The sequence below is a fragment of the Chrysemys picta genome, chromosome 12 (assembly GCF_011386835.1).
Source record: "Chrysemys picta bellii isolate R12L10 chromosome 12, ASM1138683v2, whole genome shotgun sequence".
NCBI classification, from domain to species: Eukaryota; Metazoa; Chordata; order Testudines; family Emydidae; genus Chrysemys; species Chrysemys picta.
The window spans coordinates 25306698-25333677 of NC_088802.1; the positions used below are offsets into that span (position 1 = coordinate 25306698).

The 26980-nt window shown below is 45.5% G+C and overlaps 1 protein-coding gene across 1 annotated transcript; it reads left to right on the forward strand.

Moving 5' to 3' along the window:
• Nucleotides 1-16741: 16741 nt before the first annotated feature.
• LOC103306973 (L-amino-acid oxidase-like) lies at nucleotides 16742-24977 on the forward strand. The gene is made up of 7 exons (XM_065563295.1): nucleotides 16742-16880; nucleotides 17808-18022; nucleotides 19482-19594; nucleotides 20448-20649; nucleotides 21410-21478; nucleotides 22550-22686; nucleotides 23739-24977. The coding sequence occupies exons 1-7, from the start codon at nucleotides 16844-16846 to the stop codon at nucleotides 24538-24540; spliced, it is 1575 nt and encodes a 524-aa protein (XP_065419367.1). The 5' UTR covers nucleotides 16742-16843; the 3' UTR covers nucleotides 24541-24977.
• The last annotated feature ends 2003 nt before the right edge of the window (nucleotides 24978-26980 follow it).

Sequence of the window (26980 nt, forward strand, 5' to 3'; positions counted from 1 at the left end):
GTTTTTACCAGGTAATATCAGTTTTTTTACCCTTCTAGGAAAAACAAGTTAGTACCAGTTTAGGGAATTTTCTATTTTAACAACTGGTTCATTGATGCACACCACATTTCACTGAGTTTTAGTTACACATTCAAAGTGTGGTCCCACAAGCCGTTGATTCACAGGTTAATTTACAGTTGTATAGACATACAGTAAAACTGCGGTGGGCGCAGTGTTAATCTAGGTCATTGTAACATTGAACATCGGAGGGTCGGTGTACATTTTGGTTCGGTAGTTCCTCAAGGACAGCACACGTCATGACTCATATTTCAGTTTTTAATATTAAATAAAGCAAGCTCTGAAACAGTTGAGGAGACAAAAAGACCAATAAGGCCATGCCGTAGCCTTGAAGCATTAAGCGATCGGAAGTTTGCAGACTTCAAACTACCAGCCCAGCTCCATTTGGCCACGCAGCTGTTCTATGGCAAGAGCCCAGCATTGGTGGAGTGGGTGGAACAAGCGTATTCCTGAGGTCTGTTGGATGTATCCAAAGTTTTAAAAGATTCATTCTATGCTGCTGGACACTGATGCAGTTGTCTTTCCCAGGTTCTGGGTTTATACCAAAGTTGAGCTGTTATCTACCAGTCCCCCGACCTGTACTAGCTTTTCCCAGAAAATTGCCAACCCTGGTCCCTGGGGCTCCCCAAACTTCACCAGCCAAGTGCCAGCCCCTTGGGGAGAATGCAGGGAAAAAGCTGTCCCTGCACGCCACAGCTCTGACAACCATAAAGGTTTGTCTCCCTCACCCAGACCATGCCCCTTTGGAGTCGGGGATGAGGATCCTGAGCTGTGCAAGTCTTAGACACATGGGGCCCTTTCCGGCTGAGCTTCAGACCTTGGCCAGCCGAGGCACATGGAGCCTGGAGATACCAGGACAGGAGTAGGGGCAGGTGTCTGTAGAGGGGTCTGGCTATCCAGCAGTCCTTCCAGCCATCCACTGTACATTTCTCCATCTAGCCAGCTCTCTCCTCTTTTCTCCATCTTTCTCTTTCTTTACTGTCCAGCCTTCTCTCTGCCTTTCTCTGTCCTTCTACCAATTCACCTCTGACTTCCTTTCTTTCTCCACATCCATCCTTCCCTCCCTCTGACTCCCCATCTCTATTTCCATCCACCCATGTCTAGCCTCCATCAACCCACACACACACAGAGACTCTCTCTCTCTCTCTCTCTCATATCTCTGGCATTTCTAATGTTCCCAACACTGCATTAGCTAGGCTTTCAGGAGCCCCTTCCCGCTGAGACAGGCTTAGGGCATCCCCACCCAGGTGGGGCACATGTAATAAGAGTCTTCATCTCACTCCCAGTCCCTTAACTCACACACCAAGCGGGTCTGGCTGCCTGGATGGGGGAGCCATGATAATACAACGCTGACTCTGAGTGTCCGACCATTGCCCACATTTGCCCCATTCTCCTCCCAGTAGGACTCCCCGGTACCCAGCAGCAGGTGGGACGACACTTGCGTCCTCTCGGTTTCCAGAGCCAGACGTGTGTGTGCCATCCCACAGCAGGGGGACAGTGTTAGCTGGTCTCCTTACCCCCCTCCTCCCAAACCCCTTAGACATTCAGCACCTCGGCCTGGGGCTGCCTCATCCCTGGGCTCCACAAGCACAGAGGGGGTCTCAGTGCACGGGAACAGGGACCACGGCTAAGGGTACGTGATCGATCTATCGGGGATTGATTTATCGCGTCTAGTGTAGATGCGATAAAATCGATCCCCGAGCGCTCTCCCGTCGACTCCGGTATTCCACTGCCATGAGAGGCACCAGCGGAGTCGACGGGGAAGCAGCAGCAGTCGACTCAGCGCCATGCACATGCCGCGGTAAGTAGACCTAAATACGTCGACTTCAGCTACGCTATTCTCGTAGCTGAAGTTGTGTATCTTAGGTCGATCTTCCCCTCCCCCTCCCCAGTGTAGACCAGGGCATAGACTCTGCCCTGGCATCAGAACATCTGAACAGACCGGAGCTGCCCAGGCAGGAGCGATCTGGGGAGAGCAGAGCCAGAGGTGAATGGAGGTGAGTCTCAGGAGAAGGGGATTTGAAATACAGAGAGTAAGGGAGTGGGGACGTGAACAGCACAATGAATGGAGAGACAGACAGACCGACTGATTAGGATGGATGGCTGTTTCCTGCCACATCTCCAAAATCTGGGTTGTTACCAGCATGGGCTTATCAATGGCACAGATGCTGTGGTCCCAATCTGAACTCGATCCACCGGCACCGATGGCTGTACAGAGCCTTGGTGGGAGTCTGGCGGGTGCATGGAACTCCAGTGGTGGATCTCACTGAAGGATCAGGAGCAGTTCTCTTTTTAACTCCCCTCTGCCTACCCCCTTTACTTTCCTCCTAAAGTTTTCTTTCTCCCCCAATCTCTCTCTGCAGCAGATCCTCAGTGAATCAAACAAGCTATATGATAGGTGCACTGCCCAGACACGGAGCAAGAGACAGTCCCCGTCCCAGGTGAGATCAGGGCTCCATTGTGCCAGGCACTGCCCAGACACAGAGCAAGAGACAGTCCCTGTCCCAGCTGAGATCAGGGCTCCATTGTGCCAGGCACTGCCCGGACACAGAGCAAGAGACAGTCCCTGTCCCAGCTGAGATCAGGGCCCCATTGTGCCGGGTGCTGCACAGACACACAGTGAACGAGGGACACACAATCCATGCCCCAATCTAAGTAGGCAAGACAGATAAATGGCGGGTGAAAAGGAAGATTATTATTCTCACTTTACAGATGGGACCCCAGACTCAGAGAGACAAAGTGACTAGCCCAAAATTACCCAGTGAGTCTGCGCCAGGGCTGGATATTGAAGCCAGCTCTCCAGAGTCCTCAGCCCAGGCCTTACTCCCTGGACCATCATTGGGGATGAAATCTCTGCATCCTGACTCACTCTCCATAATCACTTCTAGACTCTTCCCATGTCATCATTCCACTCATGTGGCTCTCACCCCAGGGCCATCGCTACATTGTTAGGGACTGAGGGTAAACTGGGCAGACAGCAATTGCCAGGTTCACTCCCCCAGCCCCTCCTTAGCTCATCCTGACTTTTCAGAAACGATAGCCAATGGCCCAGCAAGTTTAACTAATGCCTATGAACTGTGCTGCTGAGGAGTCCCTTTCATTTCTACTTATCTCCACTCCTTGTCTTCATCTTTCTGGCCACAAGCCATTTTTGAAAGAATGGCCAAACAGCGTTGCTCTCTGACAACCATCACCAACTGTATCTTCCTCCCTGTCTTCTTTCTCACTCAGATTTCTCTTCCCCCCTTCCCTCCCTTCCAACTCTTACATGTATGGATGTAACTATTTATTCGGAGGTATAAACGCCCCAGGAGGTGCCCATGCTCCTGTCAGGGAGTCCAATGTATTTGTAAAATTCTTAACTCTTTTGGGTAACATTAATAGAGTTAAAGGAAGGAAGGAAAGAGGTGGCAGAACAGGAATGAAGATGAAATTGAGGGTGGGGGAAAGTTTTAAATGTAGAACCAGGGGAAGAAGAGACTAATGAGGATGTGACGAATACTAGATACGTACAGTGCTTGGTATCATATTGACCGATGTCTTAGAAATACAGACAAGGTGGGTGAGGTAATATCTTTTATGGGGCCAACTTCTGTTGGTGACAAGTATCAGGGGGTAGCCGTGTTAGTCTGTATCTACAAAAACAACAAGGAGTCTGGTGGCACCTTAAAGACTAACAGATTTATTTGGGCATAAGCTTTCGTGAGTAAAAACCTCACTTCTTCGAATGCATCCGAAGAAGTGAGGTTTTTACTCACGAAAGCTTATGCCCAAATAAATCTGTTAGTCTTTAAGGTGCCACCAGACTCCTTGTTGCTTCTGTTGGTGAGAGAGACAAGCTTTCGAGCTATACACAGATCCCTTCTTCAGGTCAGGGAAAGGTACTCCGAGTGTCACAGCTAAATACAAGGTGGAACAGAAGCATAAATAAGAACATAAGAACGGCCATACTGGGTCAGATGAAAGGTCCATCTAGCCCAGTATCCTGTCTTCCAACAGTGGCCAATGCCAAATGCTTCAGAGGGAATGAATAGAACATGTAATCATCAAGTGATCCATCCTGTTGCCCATTCCCACATTCTGGCTAATAGCCATTGATGGACCTATCCTCCATGAATTGTATCTAGTTCTTTTTTGAACTGTGTTATAAGATTTACAGGGTACAGATTTGTAGGGTCCTTGTATTACAGGTGAATATGATGAAGGCTAAGTTAGTCACCTGTCAGGGGTGCCGGAGTAGGTGGGACCAAGGGGCCATGGCCCCCCCCCCCCACTTTTCATCACTGGCCCAGTCCCTTGTTCATCCTCTTCCCCCTGAGGACCCTCCACCTGCCCAGGGAGGGGAGGCCTGAGAGCAGCACCTGGCCCATGTCCTCACCCCTCTGGACTCCCTGTCCAGGGCAGGTGAAGGGTGCATGGCTCCCCACCTCTTACCATAACCCAGCTGTGCTCTTTGGCCCCCGAGGCCCCGCCCCCAGGCCAGGCTGGAAGTCAGAGCCAGGTCGGGGTAAGAGACTTGTGGGCAGCTGTGCGGAGCTGCAGATTCTTCACCTGCCCTGGGTGGGAGTCCAGGGGGCAGGAACACAGGCTGGGGGCTGCTCTCAGGCCCCCCATCCCAGGCAAGTGGAGGGGCCCAGACTCCCCAGTCCAGCTTCTGGCTTGGCCAGTGCAGGGCCTTGGGGAGAAGAGGAGGGGCCGGGGCAGGGCACGGAGCGGCTGGGGCCCCAAATCCCCCCACACACTTTTAAGAAGAATTCATCGCCCCAACACCTGTGGATTCTTTTTCTTTTCCTTCTGGTTTCTGAGCCTTGAGCCAAACTCAGGCCATGTTCTCAGGCTATCTCCATATCCACAAAAGCCAGATATTTCCTTTTCAAAATGATAGCCAGGATCCTTTTGTAACCACGTGCGTCCTGAAGCTGCAGCTCTCAGAAAACCAAATATCAGGAGACAACCATGTCACACTCAGCACCAAATCATCGACTGCTTTTGCAAAGCTTCTCTCAAACAGTCCTCGAGTCATCAGCGAGCCACCATAACTACAACAGCACAGCGGAGCTCCTATAGCTCACGTAGTGAAGGGCCTCGCCATAGGGGCTGAAGGTCCCTGAGTGGATCCCTGCTGATCATCCAATTCCTTTGCTGGGGCAAAACAGCAGGTCCATGGGACCATGGTGACAAAGCCACCTTCTCTATTTCAATCATCTCCTTAAATAATGCCCCCCCCCCACTCAGCAGGTGCTAAGAGTTATGCCTACTCAGGGCATGCCCCACCCCAGCCAGCAAGGTCTTTGTGATTGCCACTGCCATAGTTGTTCAGAATTTAATGGATGCAAGTTTCAACCCAAGACCCTCCCGCTCCAATAGTCCAGATGCTGGCGGTAAGGAATTGCTGGGAAGGGGTTGAAGCACACAGGTGAGCAGTTCTGACTCTATCCAGGAGAGGGCAGCAGCGATTTCACAGTTGTCCCACAGCATCTGTGGGCCGCCTGCAATAATAGCAATCTCTCAAAGTGCTTTAGGACAGAGATCAGGATTGTTATCCCCATTTTACAGATGGGAAACCAAGGCTCATGCCCCAGTGGAATCCTTGATAGAAGGACTGCACTCTACCCCGCTCCCATCCCCCATCACATCACAGAGGTGAGCTGGGGGAGGCAGTGAGATAGATGGGGCTGGGTGTAGAGCAGTTCATGGCCAATGCGGTGCAGCCGTTCCCTGCTTCCCAGCAGGCCTATGGAAAACACAGCACTCCTGAAAACAGCACTAAGCCTGCTCTTCCGAGGCCCCAGTGCATCTCGTTCTCCTATTGCATCACATCAGATCCTCTGCCCCAATCCTGCAACGACGAAACCACAAACATACCTTTACGCACCTTGATCCCATGGAGGGTCAGCTCAATGAACTAGAATCTGGGGATTCCTAATCTAGGGGCCCTATATATGGGTCACCTCAAGCCTGTTCCTACAATCCAGCACAAGCGAGCCTGATGCAGAGGAAGGAACCTGTAGTAAGTATGCAGTTTGCTTTGATGTTGCAGGGACACATCTGTTCATTTAATCTTCTTTAATCAGGCTAGACGAGATAGTGAAAAAAACAATAGAGGTACAGTTGCTATCTGCTTCTCATTCTCCTGTACAACTAGGCAGAGGGGGACCTGCAGAAAAGTTTGTTTATGTGCCCAGGGATGTCCCATGAATCCTCCATAAAGATCTCAAGGAAACTTTCCTGGAAGGTAGTCTGTAATCCTCTGCCGAAGGTTTCTGGGGAGGGCTGCTTTATTTCTTCCATGGCAGTAGGACACGTTCCCATGCCACACATCAAGGCAGGGTCAGGCCAGGCACCCATGGGCGACTGGTATAACAGGCTAGGAGAAGCTAAGCCTCCCCAAACAGCTGCCAACCTGTCACTGGGAAGAATTACTAGGGGAAGCAAAAGTGGATGGGAACCTGGGAGGCAGTGACCATGAGATGGTCGAGTTCAGGATCCTGACACAAGGAAGAAAGGAGAGCAGCAGAATACAGACCCTGGACTTCAGAAAAGCAGAATTTGACTCCCTCAGGGAACTGATAGGCAGGATCCCCTGGGAGAATAACACAAGGGGCAAAGGAGTCCAGGAAAGCTGGCTGTATTTAAAGAATCCTGATTGAGGTTTCAGGAAAAAAACATCCTGATGTGTAGAAAGAAAGAAATATGGCAGGTGAACAGTTTGGCTTAACAGTGAAATCCTTGCTCATCTTAAACACAAAAAAGAAGCTTACAAGAAGTGGAAGATTGGACAAGGATGAGAATAAAAATATTGCTCAGGCATGCAGGAGTGAAATCAGGAAGGCCAAATCACACTTGGAGTTGCAGCTAGCAAGGAATGTTAAGAGTAACAAGAAGGCTTCTTATGTTAGCAACAAGAAGAAAGTCAAGGAAAGTGTGGGCCCCTTACTGAATGAGGGAGGCAACCTAGTGACAGAGGATGTGGAAAAACCTAAAGTACTCAATGCTTTTTTTGCCTCTGTCTTCACAAACAAGGACAGCTCCCAGACTACTGGGAGCTGGGCAGCACAGCATGGGAGGAGGTGACCAGCCTTCTGTGGAGAAAGAAGTAGTTCAGGACTATTTAGAAACGCTGGATGAGCACAAATCCATGGAGCCAGGTGTGCTGCATCTGAGGGTGCTAAAGGAGTTTGTGGATGTGATTGCAGAGCCATTGGCCATTATCTTTGAAAACTCATGGCGATCGGGGGAGGTCCCGGATGACTGGAAAAAGGCTAATGTAGTGCCCATCTTTAAAAGGGGGAAGAAGGAGGATCTGGGAAACTACAGGTCAGTCAGCCTCACCTCAGTCCCTGGAAAAATCATGGAGCAGGTCCTCAAGGAATCAATTATGAAGGATTTAGAGGAAAGGAAAGTGATCAGGAACAGTCAGCATGGATTCACCAAGAGCAAGTCATGCCTGACTAACCTATTTGCCTTCTATGTTGAGATAACTGGCTCTGTGGATGAGGGGAAAGCAGTGGATGTGTTATTCCTTGACTTCAGCAAAGTTTTTGTTATGGTTTCCCACAGAATTCTTGACAGCATGTGAAAGAAGTATGGGCTGGATGAATGGACTATAAGGTGGATTGAAAGATGGCTAGATTGTTGGGCTCAAAGGGTAATGATCAATGGCGCAATGTCTAGTTGGCAGCTGGTATCAAGCGGAGTGCCCCAGAGGTTGATCCTGGGGCCTGTTTTGTTCAACATCTTTATTAATGATCTGGACAATGGGATAAATTGCACCCTCAGCAAGTTTGCAGATGACACTAAGCTGCGGGGAGAGGTAGATACACTGGAGGGTAGGGATAGTGTCCAGAGTGACCTAGACAAATTGGAGGATTTGGCCAAAAGAAATCTGATGAGGTTCAACAAGGACAAGTATAGAGTCCTGCACTTAGGATGGAATAATTCCATGCACAACTACAGGCTGGGGACCGACTGGCTAAGTAGGAGTTCTGCAGAAAAGGACCTGGTGATTACAGTGGATGAGAAGATGGATATGAGTCAGCAGTGTGCCAAAAGGGATCTAGGGGTTATAGTGGACCACAAGCTAAATATGAGTCAACAGTGTGATGCTGTTGCAAAAAAAGCAAACATGATTCTGGGATGCATTAACAGGTGTGTTGTGAGCAAGACACGAGAAGTCATTCTTCCGCTCTACTCTGCTCGGGTTAGGCCTCAGCTGGAGTATTGTGTCCAGTTCTGGGCGCCGCATTTTAAAAAAGATGTGGAGAAATTGGAAAGGGTCCAAAGAAGAGCAACAAGAATGATTAAAGGTCTTGAGAACATGACCTATGAAGGAAGGCTGAAAGAACTGGGTTTGTTTAGTTTGGAGAAGAGAAGACTGAGAGGGGACATGATAGCAGTTTTCAGGTATCTAAAAGGGTGTCATGAGGAGGAGGGAGAGAACTTGTTCACCTTAGCCTCTAAGGATAGAACCAGAAACAATGGGTTTAAACTGCAGCAAGGGAGGTCTAGGTTGGACATTAGGAAAAAGTTCCTAACTGTCAGGGTGGTTAAACACTGGAACAAATTGCCTAGGGAGGTTGTGGAATCTCCGTCTCTGGAGATATTTAAGAGTAGGTTAGATAAATGTCTATCAGGGATGGTCTAGACAGTATTTGGTCCTGCCATGCGGGCAGGGGACTGGACTCGATGACCTCTCGAGGTCCCTTCCAGTCCTATAATCTATGATTCTATGATTCTATGATTCTATTGCCAGCAGATCGAGGGTGGGAAGTCTAGATTGGATATTAGGAAACACTATTTCACTAGGAGGGTGGTGAAGCACTGGAATGGGTTACCTAGGGAGGTGGTGGAATCTCCATCCTTAGAGGTTTTTAAGGCCCAGCTTGACAAAGCCCTGTCTGGGATGATTTAGTTGATGCTGGTCCTGCTTTGAGCAGGAGGTTGGACTAGATGACCTCCTGAGGTCTCTTCCAATCCTGATCTTTTGTGAATCTATAATTCATCTCGTTTGATCTCCTGTTTATCACAGGACAGAGAATGTCATCCACTTACTCGGGTATTGAGCCCAATAACTTCTGTCTGGCTAAAGCATCTTCAAGAAAGTCTGGTCTGGAATTGTAAACATCAAGAAATGGAGAAACCACCTCTTTCCTTGGGATTTTGTGCCAAGAGTTAATCACCCTCTCTACTAACAAATTTTGCCTTGTTTGTAATTGAAATACATGTGGCTTTAGGTTCCCAATCATTGGTTCTTTTTCTGCATTTATCTGATAGATAAAAGGGGCCTCTAGGACCTGGTATTTTCTCCTCCTCTTAATCTTCTTTTGGGATAAACCAAACGAGCCTTCTAGTAAAGGCAAGTTCTCCAGCATTTGAATAATTTTTGTGGCTCTCTTCTGCACCTTCTCCAGTTTTTCAACATCCATTTGGAAGTGTGGACTCCAGAACCAAGTACAATGTTATAATGTTGGTCTGACCAATGCCATGTAGCGAGGGAAAATAACCTCCATGCTCTATCTCCTCTCTTTACACATACAAAGATCGCCTTAACCCCTTGTGCAACAGCATCACAAGCATGTTGATCTGCTTGTCCATTATGACCCCTGAAACCTTTTCAGAGTCACTGCTTTCTAGTGTGTAATGTGTAAGGAACGGGATATGAACCCACCCCCTCACTGAGAAACAAAGCATACAAGAAAAGGCAAGAAAGAATCTGCTCTTGAGACAACTTTAGCCACATTACAATACCCACTCAACATGTTTGCATTAATAGTCAGACTCTGCATGGTCATGGATCCAGACACACAGAATATATTAATCTCCTCACAGTACAATCCAAATATTTTATCACAGCCCCAGCAACACCAGCTTTGATGTGTGTCCAGATGCAGCATGGTATATGTTTGGTGGAGAAGTGTTAGAGTGCAACTGAGGTTCTGCATTGTATTGGGAGGGAGACCATATCTTTGGGTGCCCCATTTACATTAGCACCTCCTGGGGGAACACATGCCTCAATACCCAGCTAATACATTACCGAGTAAGCAAGAAGTTCTTCCAATCACGCCTCTTCCATGTTGCTGCCTCCGGTTTCTGGGAGGTCACAGAGCAAAATGATGGCTCAGCAGGATATGTTGACAGGCTGGTCAAACTTCCTGTAACGTGTGCACTGGACAGTCAAGTTTTCCCACATTGCACCATGAACAAAGGGCTAGAGCAGCAACATTTTGACAGGGTGCTAAGAAGTTTGGGGCACACTGCAATGTGGACACCACAGCCCAGTTTTGGGCCTGGGTTAAAAAATTCTTACCTTAGGGTTGGCAATCAGTGTAGATACCCATAGTCTTGAGCCCAAACCAACCTTCTCTCTACACACAGTTCTGACTTGGGCCTGAGCCAGGACTTGGGTCCAAACTCCATTGTTTTACAGTGTGGACACAGCTATAGAGTCAGACTCTGAAAGTCTACCAGTGGTTACCCACAATCTCATGGGCCAGTGCTCTTTGTCCTCTCTATACTAGGACAAACCAACAATTAACTAACAGGTAAAGGAAGCAGCCCCCTTGTTCAAGTTCAGGAGCTGGATATTTAACCTTTCCATTTTATTTTGACCGCTGAGCTGCAAACACTGTGAATCTTCTCCAATATTTGGCAAAGGATGTCTTTATGTCAGTAGCCGTGGCAAATGCACTGCTGGCAAAACTCAGGGGAGTGCAGCCAGATTTTGGTGAATCTATTGTACAAGGTGAGCAAACAGTTTGACTTTAGGGAGAGTTCAAGGAATGAACCCGTGTTTGCTATTTGCTGGTACAAGCTGGCAGCTTGGGGAGTCACTGGACTAGTGACCAGCGCAGGGAGAGGATAAAGGGAAGACTGAGTACTGGACAGCCAGGGATGAGAACCGCACCACTGGAAACTCACTGTCATCCCGACCCTTTTATGAGGAGTTGGACAGGGTACTGGACCAAGCACCAAGCCACTACCACTTCACAACACCACTGATCAGCTGGGATGGTGAATTTCTGACCTCTGCATTGGGGGGTGGGGAATCAATTTTCCTCCTCCTCCCCCGAGGAAAGCTGAGGTTAGGCCAGTGTTTGAAGACACTCCCTGGCCTGATATTTTTGCTGTTAAAAGCAATGCATGGCTGAGAGCATGAAGGGAGGCAGTCCTGACAGATTTCTTCCTTTGGGGTAAAAAGGGACCCACTCACACTCCGTAGAAAGCGAATGGGACAGGAGGAAGAACCAGGTCTCAAGTTTATGCCCAAATGTCTTGGAGTAATGGTGGTGAGGGGGGAAGGGGCATGTGAAAGCTAAGCCCATTGGTTCTAAAGAGAGAACGGATTCAGAAGGGTTGACAAACAGCTCTGTATGGATTTTGTAAGGATGTCTACTGGCTTCCATGTAGAATGTTTGTCAACTGAACAGGAGAAATAGGAAACTTGTGAAAAGTAATGGCAAAACTGCCATCCAGGGAATAAACCTGTCAAGGCAATAAGTTTTTGGATTCTCCTAGGGTGCTGGTTGGGAACTTATTTACACCCACTTCTGTAGGGGGAAGATGAGAGGGACTGACAATATCATGCAAATTCTTGAACAAACCTGATAGAATTAAGATAATTCAATGTAGTTTAAATGATATCTTAATTAATTAGCGTTAACACGATTTGGGTTTCATTGTATTTTGTAATAGAAATATTTATGTACTACTGGGAAATCTTTATAAAAAAACAAGATTAACAATATCAGGAAAGTAGGAGGATTATCAAAGTTATTTTTCGAACAATGTGTTTAGTGGATTTCCTTAGGAAATACCTTGAGATGAAGTGATTAGGAGAATGCAAATTCTTCCTCTCTGAAGCCAACCTTTTGAAAATAAGCCCTGAGGAAAGAGACCCTTTGTATACTAAATATCTGCTTCTGTATAAAATGGTATAAAAAGGCAACTGAACACATTGAGTGTGCAACTGCTGGGGAGCTGAAAGCCAAGAGTGGATGCCCTCGCAGAAACATGGTTGAGGAAATACAGGTGTGGTCACCCTGAACTGTGACACCCACTTTATAGTAATTTTATCTAGACCATGTTTCCCTAGTTTGCTTAGGAGAATGTCATGTGGGACTGTATCAAAAATCCTAAAATCAAGATATATCACGTGTACTGCTTCCCCCATATCCACTGCACCAATAAAACTCTCAAAGAAGGAAATTAGGTTTGCTGGCATGATTTGTTCTTGACAAATCCATGCTGGCTATTCCTTATAACCTCCAGGTTTCTTCAAATTGTTTCTTTACTAATTTGTTCCATTCTTTTTCCAGGTATAGAAATTAGGATGACTGGTTTATAGTTCCCTGGGTCCTCTTTGTTCTCCTTTTTAAAGATAGGTCCTGTCTTTGCCCTTCTCCTGTCCTCTGAGACCTTACTCTTCCTCCAGGAGTTCTCAAAGATAATTACTAAAGGTTCCAAGATTTGTTCAGCTAGTTCCTGATTTGGTGGTCTATATTAGAGCCCTACCATGATGTCGCCTTTATTTTTCATCCCATTTACCTTTACCCAGAGACTTTCAACTGCTCTGTCTCCCACCTCCTTCTGGACCTCAGAACAAGTGTATATATTCTTGATGTACGATGTATCATCAGTCCAATTTCTTCATGCCTGCCCTTCCTGAATAAGCTTTTTGAAGTGTGGACACCAGAACTGAGCACAACATTGTAATGTTGGTCTGGCCAATGCCATATAGACAGGTAAAATAACCTCCCTACTCTCACTCTTCTCTTCACACATCCAAGGACTGCCTTAGCCCTTCTGGCCACAGCATGACCCTGGGAGCTCATGTAGAGTTGCTTGTCCATTGTGAACCTTTTTCAGAGTCACTGCTATCTTGTAATGTGAGGAGTGGGATTTGAACCCACACTCCTTAGAAATGAGAGCACACAGGAAAGAGAAAAAAAAAGATCCTTGAGTATGCTGTCTCAACAACTCCAGCCAGCCTGATGCTGGCTGTTAGTCACTCTATAATGCTCACAAGTGTGCCAAGCTGCACTATGCAGTGTGATATGTGTTTGCAGTTGAAGCATGAGGTTGTAATTAAGGTTCTGCTTTGTACTGTAAGGGAGATTATAACTGTGGATGCCCTACTTCCATTAGCACCTCCTGGGAGACCAAATGCCTCAGGGTGCGGCTAATGCATTACAAAGTCTGCACCTCTGGGACACCAGCTGGAATCCAGCCCAGCTCAGCAAGGACTGACAGCTGTTCCCATCCCATCTAGTCGAGATCTGGTTTGCCCTGTGTGAGATGAGTTTGGTGAGTCTCAGTTCCAGTTCCCACATCACAGAGTGACCACCTGGCTTTGCACTGATTGGCAGACTCAGCCTATGTGACACCGTCTTTACCAAGCCTCCGCACCTAAAATTTTAAAACAAGAATCCCTAACCTTGAGTTTGATGGTTTACATCAAATTTTCACTAAATGAGTGCAGTAAACTTTCTCTCCTCTGTTTTCTTTCTTTCTTCTTTCTTTTTTTCTTGGAACAGCCTTTCCCCTCTTCCCCCTCCCCCCCCCCAATATTTTAAACTCTGGTAAACATATTTTGTGTGTGTGTGTGTGTGTGTGTGTGTGTGTGTGTGTGTGTGTGTGTGTGTTGTCATCATAGGCACTGACTGCAGGGCTCGAGCACCCATGGGGAAAAAATGGTGGGTGCTCAGCACCCACTGGCATCCCCACTGATCAGTGCCTCCCCCTCCCTCCCAGCTGTTGCTGAGGGGAGAGTGGGGGGGCATACTCAGGAGAGGGGGCAGAACAGGGTGGGAGGAGGTGGGACTGGGCAGGGCAGGGGCAGGAAGAGGTGGGGTGGGGGGTTGGGGAAAGGGGTGGAGTGTGGGTGGGGCCTGGTGTAGAGCGGGGGTTGAGCACCCCCCAGGAAAGGACAAAGTCTGTGCCTATGGTTATCATTATTCATGAACTCCTTGTTCAACTGACCGCAAGTTAGGCAGAAAACAATTGTCTTCAGCCATAGGCTTAACCTATTAATTTTGAGTCCAATATTCCTCAGGTTGTGGATTTTAAAAGAGGGAGCCATTATATGGTTTAGCGCTTATCTACGGTTAGGGGGCTTATTCCTTCAACTTCTCACTTCCCTGGTCCTTCTCGCATGAACAGAGAGCAACAATACCCCAAGTCCGAAGGTGCAAACAATTTGATGTTTATTGGGGTGAACTTTCAGCAAGCATGATTCCAGTTTCCTTCCTCAGTGTCCCCCTCCCCAGTTTTGACGCCACAGAGCCTTGCCTGTGTCCCTGTTCCTGTTCCCATTTCCCCCCTTAGCAAAACATTATTCCAATTCCCCCACCCTCATTCCTTGTTCCCATTCCCATCCCCCCCCCCCCCCCGCACCCTTACTTCCTGATTGACTGCAGATTATATAGTAAAACTTGAGTTCTGGCTAGCTATACCTTAACCAATCATGTTACTGAAATTTAAATAACCAATCCTAACATATTGAAACATGAGTATTTAACCAATTATATCCCACCACCTTAATTCGTTTACAACCAGCAACATTAATTATACAGCAGACAGAAACAATCACAGAACCAGAGATTATATAGACAAACAACAGGGAAGTGAAGACTCCAGTGATGGAAGAATACAGAAATGAGGATTTCACATCCCAGCTATTGATAAGTGAGTTTTTGCCAGACAGGATGCTATCAAACTAAGTTTCCTTTTATATCTTCTAGGCTCTTTCCTTTCTCTGGAGGTGATAGGAATATCAGCACAGGATTGTATTCCTAACAGCCCAATACCACCTTATTTCAATGTGACTAGTTTGGAATGTAAGGATGTGACCATACACTTCCCAGTTTATGGCTGTGTAGGGACCCAGGATGGCTGCCCTCCGAACCTGAGGGTAAAGGGCCGCTCTCTCAGCCTCAGTGAGCGGGGCCAGGCCAAGCTCGCTCCACCCCCCGGAAGGGGAGGGGTGGAACAGGAGGTATAAAGGGCGGGGCCCTTAGCTCAGTCAGAGCAGCACCAGGGAGGGAGGCAGATGCAGACCGCGCGGGCTGCTCCCTTCAGACCCTGCTGCCACACCAGGGGAGGCCCTGGTCCAGTGGAAACCTCACCTGGAGGGACTGGAGGAGCCGGAGGGGGAGCTGGAGCTACCAGCAGCCGAGGACCGCGAGGAACTGGAGGAGCCTGAGCCAGAGGGGGAGCTGGAGCTGCCAGCTGCTAACTACCCTGACGAACTGGCGGGACCAGAGGGATTCGGAGGAGCAATCGGGTAGGAAGTAGCCCAGGGACAGAACTGCACCGTGGTGAGTCTATATAGCGGAAGAACCCCACGGACTCAGTGGCGGGACCCTTGTCCTGACACTGTCAGGGCCCTGGGCTGGAATGCAGTGGTGTAGGGTGGGCCTGTGTTCCCCTACCCGGCTGACCCATGTCGGGACCATAACCCTGACAGTGCCCCCATGCCTGAGGGGCGCATTCCGGACGCTGGCTAGCGCTCTTCCTGCCGCTAATTCCCCAGTGGCAGAGGCGTAACCCAGGCCGGCCAGTGACGTTGTAGCTCCCCACCAGCCCCTAGTAGATCGGTGGACCGACCGACGCCGCTTACAGGCTGCCTCTACTGCTTAGCCAAAGGCTTAGCCTAAGAATAGGGCCTCAGACTGTTACAGTAAGAAAAGGCCCTTACACAGGCAGACAGTGATTTTGATTCTTTCTTTTATACCTCTACAACTAGCTAAGTCATAAGAATACACCTAAATTCTTAAAGTATAGGCCTTTGCAGACAGGCCTGCATATCTATATCCTAACATCTACATCAGTGGTTCTCAGCCAGGGGTAGCGTATCCCTGAGGATACATAGAGGTCTTCCAGGGGATACATCAACTCCTCTAGATATTTGCCTAGTTTTACAACAGGCTACAGAAAAATCATGAGCGAAGTCAGCACAAATTAAACTTTCATACAGACAGCAATTTGTTTATATTGCTCTACATACTATACACTGAAATGTAAGTACAATATTTATATTCCAATCAATTTATTTTAGAATTGTATAGTAACCATGAGAAAGGAAGTAATTTTTCAATAACAGTGTGGCTGCAACACTTTTATATTTTTATATCTGATTTTGAAAGCAAGCCATTGTTAAGTGAGGTGAAACTTGGGGGTACGCAAGACAAAATCAGACTCCTGAAGGGCTTACAGCCATCTGATAAGGCAGAGAGCCACTGAGCTAAATAATTGCAACCTTAATTGTGAAGGGGCTACCTTCCCTCCAGGATATTGCTGCTACAAAATTTCCTGATTAGGTCAGGTGCACAGCTATTTGCATAAATGAAACCCTCATCGCTGGAGGTAAAATAGGGAAAAACCCTTAGCTATCTTATGTTTCAAAACATTATTGTTGTTGGAAATCAACAAATTCCTCAAGTGGATTCAGACTCCCTTTGAGAGGAATCCATACTGAATTATGTCTTCAACTATCTCTGCTGAGATGAAGACAGATATATGTATGAGTTGGGTATATACATGTGTGGGTCTTCCAGAAAAAATTAGTTGCTTGGGTACTAGTAAACTGGCGTCTCCTGATGAAAGGGTGTAACTGAAAGAGGGAGGGAACTATACAGAGGTGGGTCTTTAGATTGGAAATTCACCACCTCTAGAATTTTTAATTACGTATTTCTCAATATTTGGAACATACTGATTGGTAGGAATTTTTGAACCACCTTTTTCTTTTGAGCCAGCCTTCTTCAGGCTATATAATGAAGGTTCTCACCTGATGACTTGTCCTACTGGTGGAAACATGGACAGACTCTGTAAGTGAAACGACTGCACTGGGAACACTGCTTTGGGGCTGGTAAAGATTGCCTATTAGTCCATCTTAAACATGAGTTCTTGTTTTGCATCTTTCTCTTTGTCACCTCATACTTTTCTTTCCCTCTTCTTTTCAGACAGGTATGTTTTTGGATTTGTTTTTCAGTGCCACTTTCTGCTCTGTAAGGGTTCATTCCAAATGCCACTGAAATTGATGAGAAGATTCCCAATAATTTCCATGAGCCTTGGATCATGCCATAATGGTAGCTAGTGTGGTGGTGGTGGGGGGGGTTTGTTTGTTTGTTTTGAGACTGAGAGAGAGTGCATACCCATCTATGTGGGTATTTCATGGTACAATTAGGTCATCAAGGGCCTGATCCTCAACCATTGAAAGCAATGGGAGTTTTGTCATTAACTTAAATGGCGGTAGGATCAGACTCTGACGTTGTAAATACATTTATTGTCATTAACCTTGTATAATCCTCTGAGCGAGTGCACTAAGATGTTGGGGGACCCATTTACAATTTCTCTGCTCTCCTCAAAGCTGTGGCACAAATCAAGGACAATGTTCTAATGCTAGAGATGATTCCATGAGATTCCTCATGTGCTTAAGTTTTGTAGGATCAGTGTTTAAAGCAAGTCACATTATTCAAAGGAAATTGCTGACACTGTTTTTTTTCCTGAGTGAAATTGGTGCCCATTTCAAAAGGAAAAGCGGGGAGGGTGTTATTCTGTAGTTCTTTGGGTAATCAGTTTGTACCTGTAATTCAGGGCTGGTTTGCTGCACACCCTTATCTGGATTTTAGCTCTGCTGTGGACTGATTTGTGTAATTTCAGTGATGCCATCTGGATTTCAGAGAATGAGTTTGCTTCACTGACTGCATTATTCATTCACTGCACCATGCTTTTCTTTGTGCATATGTCCCCAGCACTTTCCAGGCTGTTTCTCCTTGTGGCTGTACTATGGTCTGAGAGTTTCTCTAGATTTCCTGAACCTTGCCTTGATGATCCCGACTACGATGAGCTGGTGAAGATTGCCGAAAATGGGCTCGGAAAGGCAGCTCATCCAGTGGAGGTGGTCATTGTAGGGGCAGGCATAAGTGGACTCACTGCTGCCAAACTTCTCAGAGATGCCGGTCACATGGTAATTCTATGCACAGAGAGGTGTCAGAGCAAGGCAGGGAGTCAGTGCTGGCTTGAGTATTTTTCATTATTTCTTTTCTGAGAAATAAAGGTGATTAGGCTAAAGAATGATTAAAAATGAAACAAGGGTAATTCACATGAAAGAAATAAAAGCCTCGTTGACAAGGAAGAGATTTTTCAAAGGCAATAATGGGACTCTGGGTGCCAAACTCCCATTGTATTTCAATAGGATTTAGGCTCCCTCTTCCCATTTCTGTCTTGGAACATTTCCCTGAACCTTCATTAATGTAAAGCTGGAGGAGTTACAGTAACTATCGTAAGAAATAGAAAAAGGAACAAATCCCCAAAAAGCTATATTTTTCAAAATAACTCTATCCATGAGTACGTGACAAGTTACAGCAATATACTTTCAAATTCCAATATCTGTACAGCGCATACATTCTCTCACAGAAATCTAAGCACGGGAGAATTGATATGCTATTGGTAGCCTTCACTCTGCCTTCTTTTTACGTTCTTTACATGCCACAATCAACAGGGGTGAATTTCAGTCCAGTGAAGATTTTAAATGATCTTCACCCCTGCACAGAGAAGTCAGTGCAAGACTTATGAACTATTTAACTTCCACATAAATCCATTTGTCTTTAAGGCTGGGATGTGCGTAGAAGCCTAGGGAGTTGTAAATCCCAGTCTAAGCTCTTTGTGAACTCCAGTGACCCTGATTATATGGAAAACTTCTAGACAAAATGTTCAAACTTGGGTGCTTAAAGTTAAGCAACTACAGGAATGTTACCCAAAGCACAACAGCAGTTAGGTGCAGCACCATTTGTGCTTTAGAAAATATTCCCTCTAAATCAATAAATTATACCAGCATATAAGGCTGAGACCTTGCCTACACTACAAATTCTATTAGTATTCCTGCAGAGTTTAGATGCAGCTTATGTTGACAGAAGGAGGTGTTTTCAGTCAGTATGGTAAGGGCACGTCCCAAAATGACATTAGCTATGTCAACAGAAGCACTGTTGTGTTGTCATAGCTATGTTTACACTGGGGTTTTTTTTTTTGCCAGCATACTTATGTTGCCTGGGGTGTGTGCTTTTTTCATACCCCAACCAACAAAGCTATGCTGACAACACCTGGGAGCATAGAACTGGCTCTCAGATTTTAAAGACACAGTCAGATTTGGCATCACTCTGCTCCCATTGACTGCAATGGGTGCAGTTCAACCAACATGGAGCACTTTTGAAAATCCCACCTTAAATAAATGGGTGCAATTTTCAGAGGTGCAATGTACCTAACACATTTATTGGTTGAGTTAGGAACTGGTGGGTGTGGAGACATCAGGGTCTTATTTCATTATCTAGTTGCCCGAATGTAGATTCAGTTGCCTAATTTTAGTCACCAAGGTTTTGAAAGTTTTGTGCTTTGCACCTGCTTGTTCCATTTTCCATGCTTGTTCCTAGGTTACAGTTCTGGAAACCAGTGGTCGTGTGGGAGGACGAGTCAGGACCTATCGAGATGAGACACATGATTGGTATGTGGAGTTGGGAGCCATGCGTTTGCCAAGCACCCACAGGTAATACAGTTTCCACTCCTCAGTCATGTAAGTTGTTTAGGAAAAGAACAGCCCAGTTTTGCAGAATTCTGCTATGGTTAAGGATGAGATCCAGCATCCTAAAAGAACTTGCTGACTAGTCTCATTGACATGGGTGGGATCTGGCCAGTAGTAAACAATGCACTCAGCAATAAGTGTTTTCAGGATTAGGCCCTAATTATGGAACTGATGATTAGTGAGAGCATGACTGAATTTCCATGAAACCATCAGAAAAACTCCCATTGATCTTAATGGAAGTTGTATCAAGCCCTGAGTCAGAATAAAGCCAGACAATAGATATTGACTGTTCATCAGCCAAAATGATTTAAACTGAGTTGCACTATTTCATAAAACACTTTATCCAATGGTTTTGAGAGGAAGTATATGAACAAAAATAGAATAGAATATTTTTTCAGAACAATTATATGGAACAAAAGCTTATTAAAAAAATAAACACCAGTACCATAAATATACCCTGACTTCAAACAAAACTACCATGAACTCAAACTACAATTTAGAAGCAGAACAGCGAGATAGGATTATTATGTACAACAGCTGTAGTTACCAGTTCATGGGCCAGCCAGCCAGCTACTACTTACCAGGTATCTCCATTTAATCAATGGAACTACATCAGTTTAGACGGGGATCAGGATCTATCAATTGATCTGTCTAGCTATCATCTATCTATCATTCCTACATCATTAAGAACATCTGTTGGAGTCAGGAAGTTTCAGGAAGGGAACGAGACAAATCACATATTTACCTTACTATTTTTATAGTCAGAGCAGCATATATCTTGTTTTCATATTTTTTGACTCTCTCCTTTCTTTTTCAGAATTGTTCATGAATTTATTAGGCAATTTGATCTTAAGCTAAACAAGTTCTCTCAGACAGATGACAACGCCTGGTATTTGGTTAATAGTGTCAGGACAAAAGCTGGGAATATCAGACAGAACCCTGATATCTTGAATTTTACTGTGGCTCCCTCAGAGAAAGGCAAATCTGCTAAGGAACTTTATGTAGGAATTCTGCAGAAGGTATGTTTATTGGTCGATTGTATAAAGGAAAGTAAATTACCAGCCTGATTCCAAAAAATGGCCCTAACTTCTACTGCAGCACAGGGGATCTCTTCTTCTGTAGTATGTGCTGGTCTCTTTTCCCAACACATCCCTTCTCAACACCATTCCAATCCAGAATACATCCTGTGTTAGGAGAATCTGTGCTATAATTCCCCTTGTTGTGGTATGAAGGGGATTTACCAGGGCAGATTATCTGGTCCTGTTTTTCTTTCACTTTCACCCAGGTGAATCAGGAATAATGACATGTGATCTGACCCTCTTCTCCCCTCCCCCTCCCCCCCCCCCCCCCCGCCGAAGTGTGGATGCTCGGCACTTCTGAAAAGTAACACCTCTTTTTGTTTCCTACTCAGTGAACTCGGGATCAAATGCTGCCATTTAACTACAGCAGGGCTGGAGACTATGCCATGCAACTCAGTTCCATTCACTGGGGTCTCATGGATACACACAGGAATTAGGGTCTGGTAGATAGGGCATTGCATTAGGACTCAAGAGATATGGGTTCAGTTGCTGCCATAGCTATGTGCTCTGTAAAATGGAGCTGATTCTTCCCTACCCCAAAGGAATATTTTGGGAATAAAATCCATCGGTGATTATGAAGCCTACAGATATCATGCAAGTACCTAGGTAGTTATATAGGAGAACAGAATTTGGTCCTGTGTTTTTGTGATCATATTTCTCTTTCTGTCTATGAATGTTTCCATGCATGGTTCCAACACAGGCCTTAGAGCAGTTCTGGAGTCTAGATTGTGGAGCGTTGCTGGATCGGTATGACTCCTTTTCCACCAAGGTAATGGATATCGGCCTTTGAGTATCTTTAAATCCAAATGAGTATGGAAAGTCTGAAAAAATTGCTCTGAGAGAGGTGTAAAATGTGCCTCTTTATCCTGATGAAACCTAATGATGCTGGTTTTCATGTTGAGGTTATCCTTTATTCAAAGCACCAATAAAGGAATGAGGGAAAACAGCATATTATGAAGTTCTGCACAGTTTATTGGGATTGGCTTCTCCTTTTGGCAGCCTCAGTGGGCAGGGTTTTGTTTCTGACCAAGATTATGGAAAATAAAGGACTAAGTGCCAGAAATTTCATATTTCCTTCAATTATTATTTTAATATAGTTATGCTGGAAGGTGTTAATGGTGGCGATCAAACATATCTTTAGTCTATAGGTTAGGCTCAGACCTGGTTAAAGTTGATGGGCATGCTAAACACATTTCATTCAGTTTAAATGGGAGAAGCAATTAAGCTCCTTTCTGGAGTTAGATAGCTGGAGGCAATGGAAGCCACTGCCCAAGGCCTTATCAAGCTGCATGGGTAGGCCAATCATAAGTGGGGGTTGAGGGTTTCCCTAGGATTGATTGCAGAGGTTAGGTGGCTGATTGTTTGCAGCCATGTCTGTGTGTGTGAGAAGGGGAGAAATCCAGGCGAAACAGAGAGTAGTAGTGATTAACATGGCCCTTTGAGGAAAACAAAAGAGAGCTGCTTTTGGTCACAGTATTTGCTGGAAATGCAGACTTCGATTGCTGAGCAGGGACATTGCCTCCAGTTGACTGTTTCTACTGTGTTCAGGGAAACAGGACTTTGTATCCATTCTTTTTAAATAGACAGGATTGCAGCAAAGAAAGACCTGACTCACATCGTCAATCTCTCCTTCAAACAGAAAGAACCAGGCAAGGCCTTGGATATTGGCAATGGCTCAGACCAAAAAGGGGCAACAATATCATCACCATATAAAACTTGAAAATAACCTTTTATCTTCTCCTTCTTCATGATAGTCAAATCTTTCCCCAATGATACCTCCATAAATGTGCCTCTTGTGCCTGAAGAGAGAACAACTTTACTCCCTTTCCTCCACTCCCAGGAGTACTTGATTAAAGAAGGGAATTTAAGCCATGGGGCTGTACAGATGATTGGAGACTTGATGAATGAGGGTGCTGGATTCCACAGGTCATTTCTTAACTCTCTCATGGAGTTTAATATCTTCTTTCATGAAGACAGGTGAGAAACAAATGTACTTAAATTGCAAGGTTTTTGGGGTGTCTACATTGCCAGTGGGCTGCCCATGGCAGTGAGTCTTCTAGGAGAGGTTGAGAGACTTAGGCTAGTGGGGATTTTACTAGCACTGTACAAATAGCTGTGTAGACAGCACTCTGAAGTTGCAGCTTGGGCTGGAGCTCGGGCTCCGTAGCCTTGGGAGATGGGTGGGCTTGAGAGCCCAAGTTCCAGCCCAAGCGGCAACTTGAAAGCACTGTCTACACAGCTATTTCTATAGCGCTACTGAGAGCCCCACTAACCTGAACAACAAGGAGTCTGGTGGCACCTTAAAGACTAACAGATTTATTTGGGCATAAGCTTTCGTGAGTTAAAACCTCACTTCTTCGGATGAGGTTTTAACTCACGAAAGCTTATGCCCAAATAAATCTGTTAGTCTTTAAGGTGCCACCAGACTCCTTGTTGTTTTTGTAGATACAGACTAACACGGCTACCCCCTGATACTTGCCACTAACCTGAGTCTCTCGACCCAGGCTTGGAGTCTTGCTCCCACCAGCAGTGTAGATGTACCCTTTGTGTGATTGCAATGTGAGTAAATAACTAAATAATATACTTCTTCTTGTAGTTGATAGAGGCAGACACTCCAGATTACAAATGGGAAACACCCCTTGCGGTAGTTAGAATGTGCGGAGAGAAGCACTCTCTGTCATCAAATGGATCATATTGTCAGCAATATAGTCCTCGATTCCTTAATCTGGGCCATAATTTTGACTCACCCTGTGCAGCACAATCTGAATTCTCCAGCATTGGCTGAAATTCCCCTCCGGGCCCCAGGTCTGTGTGTCACTTAAGCCTCAGTTCCCCCTTCTGTAAAATAAAAAAAAAAGTTTATTATTGTCATCTGTCTTGTCTAGCTGGAGCATAAACTCTTTGAGGCAGGATCTGTCTCAGACACAGACCCTATCTCAAAGGGGCCCCACTTTGTTGTTGTCCCTAAAAACAATCGTAGTTCTGCTACTAATATAATTCTTTCACCCATCACTTCTTGTTTCTTTCAGTTTTGATGAGATCACAGGGGGATTCGACCAATTGCCCCTGGCCTTCTACCGGTCTATGCCTGGAGTTGTCCAGCTGAACTGCACAGTAGAGCAGATAAAATACATTGGTAACAAAGTCCAAGTATTGTACCATAGTGCACACGACACATGTAGCCCCTCCTCAGTGATGGCTGATTATGTCCTTGTCACAGCCACAGCAAAAGCCACGAGACTTATCAAATTTTTGCCACCACTTTCCTCCAATAAGACCCATGCCCTGCGCTCCATTCACTATGACAGCGCCACCAAGGTTGCCTTGGCCTGCACTGAAAAGTTCTGGGAGAAGGATGGGATTCGAGGTGGGCCATCAGTCACAGATCGTCCTTCTAGATTCATCTACTATCCCAACCACAACTTCTCTAGTGGGGTGGGGGTGATTGTGGCTTCCTACACGTGGAACGACGATGCTGAATTCTTTCTTTCCATGAGTGATGAGAAGTGCATTGATGTGGTGCTGGAGGACCTGGCAGAAATCCACAATGTATCTAAGGACCATCTCCAGTCTGTTTGTGATAAACACGTGATACAGAGATGGAATCTGGACAAACATTCCATGGGAGCATTAGCCTCATTCACCCCCTACCAGTTTGCTCACTATCCTGGGCCTTTGTTTCAGAATGAAGGGAAGGCCCACTTTGCAGGAGAACACACAGCCCTGCCTCACGGCTGGATCGACACTGCTATGAAATCTGCTGTGAGAGCAGCAAGGAACATCCACAGGGATAGCTATCCGTCGTGGGGGAAACATCAGCTGCAGAAGTAGCAAGAACAACAAGAGCAGGAGCAGGAAAGGGTTGACTGGGTTCAAAAATGTGGACTTTAATTGCTTTATGGGTGTTTAAGGAAGGCACAACTGCACTGGACACTGAGGAGGGAATTAGAAACTGCACTGATAATCTCCTTCACGGGGACAGATCCTCAACTGGTGTAAATTGGTGTATTTCCATTGAGTCAATAGAGCTAAACCACTCAAGACCAGTAGAGGATCTGGCCCCAAATCCAGTTTATGTAAACTGAGCTTGTTCTGTCTCCTTTGAAATATTAAATAAAACTACTACAGTATAGAAACCTCCACAGAATTAATTTGTTTCATTAATCAAAATCATTACTGATCAAATACAAAGCACTAACCTGTTCTTTATAAATAGAAAAACATTGTTCTGTAGCATCCTATCAATAAAAGAATAGATGGAAATAATCCAATATTGCTTTCATTTTGTTCATCAGTTGTAAACTATGATAATTTGCAGTAGTGATGCTATGGAATAGGTAAGGCTGAGAGAACAGCTTATTCCTAAACCAATTCTAGTCAGTTGCACTTTTCAAAACATGTTTCTAACAGTGCAAATAAACAAAACCAGGCATGCACTGATGGCCTGAAATCCTAGGCTCTGACTAGACTAGAATTGTTGATCATTTTGTCACTCAGGTTGATTGACATGTGGGGTGAACTCACAAGATGCTGAATGCAAATATAGATACTCCCCAGATGTATGTATGTTGGTCATGGTTCAATCTAGGGCTCGGGAAACAATGTTTGTGTCACTGAATAAACAAGGACACAAATTTCCGTATAGACAGGGCCCTCTGGGTTATTTCTTTTCAAAGAAAATGTGAATTAAACATTTTCAGATGTTGAAGTACATGAGTGTGAAATAAGCCATTTCTCTGCCATTGTGGGATTTGTTTTGAGAACAGGTTCATCCTGAAACTGGGCATGTAATCCAGCCACTCACCCTCTCATGAAATAGTATGTCACTCCAGGCCTGATTCTACCACACTTCCTTGTCTTATGTAATATCTAAGTCCTGGTCTGCTCTAGAAAATTAGGTCATCATAAATAAGTCACTCAGGCATGTGAAAAATCCACACTCCTGATTGGCTTAGTTAAGCCAACCCAAGTCCCTGAGTAGGCAGCACTAGGGCAACTGAGGAATTCTTCTGTTGACGTAGCTACCACCTCTCAGGGAGGGGGCTTATGTACACCAATGGGGGAATCCCTCCATTTGGCATAAATTACGTCTACAGATAAGAGCTACAGAGATCCTGCAGTAGCATTTCAAGGGCAGACAAGACATTTTCTGATTATCCTCATGGGGGACAAGATTGAGCAGTTACTCACATAGAACATAAGAACGACCTTACTGGGTCAGACCAAAGGTCCATCTAGCCCAGTATCCTGCCTTCCAACAGTGGCCAATGCCACGTGCCCCAGAGGGAATGAACAGAACAGGTAATCATCAACTGATCCATACCCGTCACCCATTCCCAGCTTCTGGCTAACAGAGGCTAGCACCATCCCTGCCCATCCTGACTAATATCCATTGATGGGACTTATGCTCCATTCATTTATCTAGTTCTTTTTTGAACCCTGTTATAATCTTGGCCTTCACAAAATGTATTGGACAATGGGATGTTCTGATAATGGCCATTCTCAAAAATTGTTCTAAAAAATCTCAGATTGCTAAAGAATTTAGAACAATCAAGAGATAATACAGCAAGATATTCCCAATCCCAATCCTTGGGGGATCAGTTCTGGATCTTTAACACAGATATCAGCAATACATGTTTGGTACTTTGTGCACTATCTTTAGGAGAGCGAAATAAAACCTCCTTACTTTCTCTGACACACTCTGTGTTACTGCCATTGTCTGCTCTAGTTTAGTGAATTATTTTTCACTTCACTAAAAATGTATTTACTTAACTTTAACATATGCAGTTAAGGTTTTTTCCCTCTTTTATTAAGAAGGGGTGTCAAGGCTGCTTCCCCACTCTGAACTTTAGGGTACAGATGTGGGGGCCTGCATGAAAACTTCTAAGCTTAACTACCAGCTTAGATCTGGTCCGCTGCCACCACTCTCGATGCTAATTTCCTTCCCTGGGTAGCCTTGAGAGACTCTTCACCAATTCCCTGGTGAATACAGATCCAAACCCCTTGGATCTTAAAACAAGGAGAAATTAACCATCCCCCTTCCTTTCTCCCACCAACTCCTGGTGGATCAAGATCCAACCCCCTTGGATCTAAAAACAAGGAAAAATCAATCAGGTTCTTAAAAAGAAGGCTTTTAATGAAAGAAAAAGGTAAAAATCAACTCTGTAAAATCAGGATGGAAAATAACTTACAGGGTAATCAAACTTAAAGAGCCCAGAGGACCCCCCTCTAGCCTTAGGTTCAAAGTTACAGCAAACAGAGGTAAACACCC